Source organism: Chrysochloris asiatica, unplaced genomic scaffold (assembly GCF_000296735.1).
Source record: "Chrysochloris asiatica unplaced genomic scaffold, ChrAsi1.0 scaffold00009, whole genome shotgun sequence".
Lineage (NCBI taxonomy): Eukaryota > Metazoa > Chordata > Mammalia > Afrosoricida > Chrysochloridae > Chrysochloris > Chrysochloris asiatica.
This window is the reverse complement of record NW_006408527.1, coordinates 5,592,098-5,597,807: the sequence shown is the minus strand read 5'-3', so window position 1 is coordinate 5,597,807 and position 5,710 is coordinate 5,592,098. Positions and strand designations below refer to the sequence as shown.

Here is a 5,710-nt window from a genome sequence, read left to right as displayed (position 1 = left end):
ATACAGGGGAAGAAGGCTGAGGAAAATGGCGAAGACTAGAAATGACTGTTACCCAGAATGACTAAGAATCCATATCAAGAACAGTAAAAATTGCTAAGTAGCGAAGAGGGACCACATGAAACTAGAAATTCTATCTTTGAGAGCTCTTGAAATTTTTGCCCCCCTAGCCAGACGCAGGCTCCAGATTTTAGAATCTGAGAGGAGGGATTTTGTGATTGATTTAGGGATGAGGGTTTGCTGTACAGGTGTGGTAGAAAGAGGGATATGTGTCTGTGAGAGTGTTGTGGCATTACTATGGGTATTTAACATGGTAGATCATGAATATGAAAGGAAAGATACAGGCTGAAGGTGTTCTTCTGTCTCTTCAGGATCCCAGATTTTGTGCAGGGTCGAGATGCGGTTGTAACAGATCTCACACAATCTAGAAGGTGTCTGAGCGTGCCCACAATCAGACTTAGTGAAGGCGCCTTAGCTCTCTGCACGCACGGGGTGGCTGTGCGACCATGTGAACTTGGCTCACGTCTTATCCTTATGTCAAGACGGGGTTCAGATCCAATGTGGAACATCCCGTTCTCCTGGCGTCGGGACGCGGCCTGACCAGGAAGCTTCTCTGCCGACCCGGAAGCAAAGTGCGTGGCGGAGCCACCGCCCCCTCGCCGCTTAGTGGCTGCGTGGGGAACCGGGACCGCGGCTGCTCCGGGCTGCCCTGATGGTCCCCAGTGGGCGGTGGAGGCAGAGGCAGCGGGAGGATGAGCTCTCCCTGGGAGCGGAGTGTGGACCTGGCTCGTTTCTACACTGTCACTGAGCCCCAGCGACACCCGAGGGGCTACACAGTGTATAAGGTCACCGCCCGGGTGAGTGCCGGCGTCAGGCGTGGTAGGAGCCGGGATTGAGATTTGAGAGGCTGGTGTGGGGACCAGATTTTGAAGGGGTACCTGCTGAGCCAGAGCTGAAGGTGGGACTGGGAATCCCGAGTGCCGGGACACGCGTCCGAGGCTATGTGTCGGAGATGGGGACTTAAGGCTGGGCTAGGGGCTGAGTGTAGGATGCGTGTGAGTCCACGGAAAAGGTCGCGGTGGTGTTCCTTTTCCAGGTCTGGGGTGTGGCAACGATTGATTGTCTGAAATTGATGACTAAGCTCCTATCCCATTTAGACTTTCTCAACTGACTCTGACATTTGCAGAAGTGTTTGCTTGTTCCAGAGAGATGATGCACATTAAAAATTGGAATGAAATAAGTGTTATTTACCTTATATAATAGATAGAAGCTATTTACTCTCTTGACCTTAATACAGCGTCAGACTTGCTCTCAGGAAAGATGTCAGTATTAGGGCCGTTAGCCTAGAACCACAGTACCTAGGCTGTCTTTATGGGTTTGAGTGGAACACATATTATGTAACAGAAATTCTACTGAGGATGTTTTGCCTGAGTTGCGTTAACAGCACCTTTAAAATTTGTGAGCCCCCTTTCATCAATTAAATCATCCCATTATTACTACCCAGTTTATTTTTATTTGATTGCTGCTACTTTGGTAAAAACAAAAGAGTCTGCATCTATCTTCTTGGTCTTAATTAGGAAAATAATAGTCATAAATTTAAATGAGTTCATATGCATGTGTATGAGTTTGTGTGTTGTGTTCACATATTAGGTATTTTGTACCCATCATGCAACTTAGCCCTCATTTTAATGATGTGGAAACTGAGGTTCAAAAAGTTTAGCAATTTTCCCTTTTGTTGAAACCAGTTCGTTATGTTGAAACCAGTTCTGCTTGACTCCAAGTTTTATAAAAATCTAGAATTAAGAAGGAAAGTAATACACTTAATTTTAAATATTAAAATTAAGAAAGATGCACAAAGAATACTTCTCATACAGTATACATTTTGAGGGCATAGTAATTAAGTGTGATGGAGAGCTCAGATATGAAGTAGGCCTTTTTGTTGACAAGTGCCATTGAATAAATTCCAACTCATAGCGACCCTGTACAGGATACCCTAGGGAAAGTTGGTGGGTTTGAACCGTTGACCTTGTGGTAGCTTATCCTATAGTGCCACACCATGAGTCCAAGTTGGCCTTGAGAAAGTAAATGTTAAATGGATTTAGTTTGGGATATGGAGATGGAACATGGCATATGGAAATTGGTGCACTGTTAGACAAATATGAGAAGGTGGAATGAGCAAACATGTTTAAAGATAATGATTAATGCAGAGAGCTAAGCATTTTTCGTTAGTTCAGACCCATCAGCTGCTCTGGGAGAAAGATGAGGCTGCCTGCTCCGGTAAAGATTTACAGTTTTGGAAACCCTGTACTTGAAAACTCATAGAGTTGTTATGAGTCAAAATTGATTAGATGACAGTTAGTGAGAGTGAGTGATACTGACATTCGGAGCCCTGGTGGTGCTGTGGGTTAGGTGTTGAACTGCTAACCAAAGGTGGACGCTCCTTAGGAGAAAGTGTGCTCCCATAAAGATTTACAGTCTCAGAAACCCTAAATAGGTTGCTCTGAGTTGGGATTGACTTGTTGGCAGTGGGTATACTGACAATAGGGGTATTTGCTGTTCCCTGGATGTAAGTAAGGGTACATACGAGTATGTGGAGTGTTAATTTTGGGTCATGTAAAGTATTTTATGTAAGATTAATGGGTTCCTCTTATACTACTCATAGGAGCCCTGGTGAAGCAGTGGTTAAGTTTTGAGCTGCTGACCCAAAGGTTGGTGGTTTAAAACCATAGTAGAAAGATATGGCAGGTCTGCTTCTGCGGATTTACAGCTTTAGAAACCCTATGGGGCAGTTGAACCCTGCCCTATAGGATCACTGTGAGTTGGTTTATTGTATTAATCTTGAAACCTTTATAGTTTTTGGGCCCTTCAACAATCAAGACTTAAGTTTTCTAACCTGTGTTTTATAGAATTTCCATGAGTTGGAATGGACTCAGTGGTACTAGTTTGGTTAGTTTATGGAATCAGCAATTTGCATCATATAGAATGATCTCCTCACAGCTGCCTGGTAATCTGTTATAATACCACAATTATATTTTATTATATCTGTTTGCATTCCTATCTTTTAGTGGCTTTATAGCAGGTCCCTATCTCTGGTATTTGTTTTTCCTAATAGGACCTAAGGCAGTATGTATGTAACCAAGCCCATTGCTGTCTAGTAGATTATGACTCATAGGGAGCTTGTAGGACAGAATAGAACGGCTCCATAGGGTTTCTAAGACTGTAAATCTTTATTGGAGCAGACATCTTCATTTTTCTCCCAAGGAGTGGCTGGTGGATTAGAACTGCCCACCTTGAGGTTAATAGCCCAACTCATAGCCCACTATGCTACCATGCCTCCTTTTTATTAGAAAATAGAACACAAATTAGAAAATAGTACATTGCTTTAGAACTAACCAAATGCCTATACTATGCAAGCTGCATATTGCTGTGGTTATTGAGCGTGAAAATGACTTACGCTGTCTGTTTTCTCCCTGGCAATGTGTTATGTACTCACTTACTGCTTATGCTACAGGTTTTCTGTTTTTTAAAGATTTACTACTGGAGTATAAAAACATGGAGATATACTTCAAAAATAAATGTGCTTAATGTTATAAAACAGGTAAAATACTTAGTTATTTTTGAGATTTAAGTAGAAAAACATCTTTCCTCAGGAGAATTAACCAGGTAGTAGTTATTCCCTTGAGTGAACTTCATGAGATAAAAATTAGAAGCATCTTCTGTGTGTTACTGATGTAATTCTAGCTTCAAGGAAATATAATCTTTGTGTTCTTGCTCCTTGCAGGTTTCTTTCTTTTGGAGCAAAATTAAATGTAAGAGTCATTGGAATTACCAGTGTTCTTATATTTTGTGTAGCGTACAAGCGCTTTCATCTTAACTCTTTTTGTACTTTTTTATATTTTTTTTATGTGTGTGTTTATAGCAGTTCTCTGGAACCTGGTAAACTTAAATAACCAGGTAGACTTACATATAAGGAAGAATTTATTAGATTCTATATGTTGTTTCTTGGAGTCTTGGTGTGGCGCTGTGGGTTAATGTGCTAGACTGCAAAATCGGTTTGAACTGCAAGATTGGTGGTTCAAGCTGGCCACCTGCTCCTTGGAAACCCATAAAGGGTTGCTATGGGTCGGAACCAACTCGACGGCACTTAACAACATGTTGTTTCTTCATTTTTATGTATAATAAATACTAATATTCAGAATTAGAAAATTGTTACATGTTTTGTTTGTTTGGATTCTTTAGTTGAAGGAGACGCAGATATAAAAACTATCAGCAGTGTTTTTGGTTGTTTTACCATGGTTCACATTGTGATACAGATTTTTCAATAACATTAAATGAATGATACATCTTGCCTGTGATCTTTCTATGAGTATGGAGAGCAAAGGATATGTTTTCATTACTAAAAGGCTCTGCTGTCTTGTGATCTTACTTTTTAAATCTGAGGCATAATTTACATATAGTGAAATTTACTAATTTTAAGTGATAAATTGATAAATTTTGACAAAGTTATATATAGTAGCTATGAGTTGAAGCCAACTCATCGACATCAACAACAAATGTACTTGTGTAACCACTATTATGGCGAAAGTTATCTCCAGCTCTGTAGTAGAACTCTGCTTCCTAGGATTTTCAAAGACTGATTTTTTGAAAGTAGGTTGCCGGGCCTGTCTTTCCAGGTACCTCTAGGCAGCGGAATCTTGAACCTTTGGTTTAGCAGCAGAGCACATGAACTGTTCACATTACTTAGGAACTCTATACTTCTGAAACCTTATCACAAAACATATCTGGTGTTCTGGAAGTACATGTGGGTACACCTGTTTTAACAAGAGATAAAAATTTTAATTTTAGTGAAGTTCAGTTCTTTTATGAATTATGTTTTTGGTGTCATATCTGAAAACTTGTGTAACCCAGGTCATAAAGATTTTCTGCAGTGTTTGCTTCTAGAAGTTTTATTGTTTAGCATCTTATATTTTGACTTTATTTTTAATAAAGTATGAAATTTTGGTGGATGTTCATCTTTTTGCATATGAGTATCCAACTGTAATAAAGCACCATTTGTTTAAGAGACTAGTTTTTCTTTTTTGATTGTCATTGCACTGTGTTAAAAATCAGTTGGCCTGATATGTGTGATTCTATTTCTAAATCCTCTATTTTGATGCACACCACATTGTCTTGATTACTGTGGCTTTATACTAAGTCTTAAACTTTGGTATACTTTTAAGTATAATTCCTCCAACTTTATTCATTTTCAAAATTGTTTTGCTTATTATAGTTCCTTTGATTTGTAATGTAAATTTTACAGTCAGTTTGTTGATATCTACAAAAAATCCTAATGGAGTATTGATTGTTATTAAGTGCTTGTGAGTGGATTCTGACTAATAGCAACCCTGTATAGGGTTTCCAAGGAGTGGCTGGTGAATTTGAACCATCCACTTTGTGGTTCAAACTGACCTTACGGTCCAGTGCATTATCCCACAGCACTACACAGGACTCTGTAATATTGGTTAGAATTGCATTAAATCTGCAAGTCACTTTGGGGGAGCTTTAATATCTTTACTTTGTTCAGTCTTCAAATCTATGATCACAGTATGTTTTACCATCTATTTAGCTCTTTTTTGACTTCTTTCATCAGTATTTTGTTGTTTGCAGTATACAGATTTTGTATATGTTTTGTTAGATTTATTCTTCAGTATTTCCCATTTTTTGTAGTTGCTAT

General features: G+C 39.3%; 1 protein-coding gene across 2 annotated transcripts in view; it reads left to right on the top strand.

Annotated features, from left to right (window-relative positions):
- The first annotated feature begins 749 nt into the window (after positions 1 to 749).
- The window catches only part of RPS6KC1 (ribosomal protein S6 kinase, 52kDa, polypeptide 1), a 299,319-nt gene continuing 294,358 nt past the window's right edge, over positions 750 to 5,710 (top strand). For both annotated transcript variants that reach the window (XM_006834011.1, XM_006834010.1), the window contains exon 1: positions 750 to 854. In XM_006834011.1, coding sequence (XP_006834074.1) covers positions 750 to 854 — 105 coding nt within the window. The remainder of the gene's footprint in view (positions 855 to 5,710) is intronic.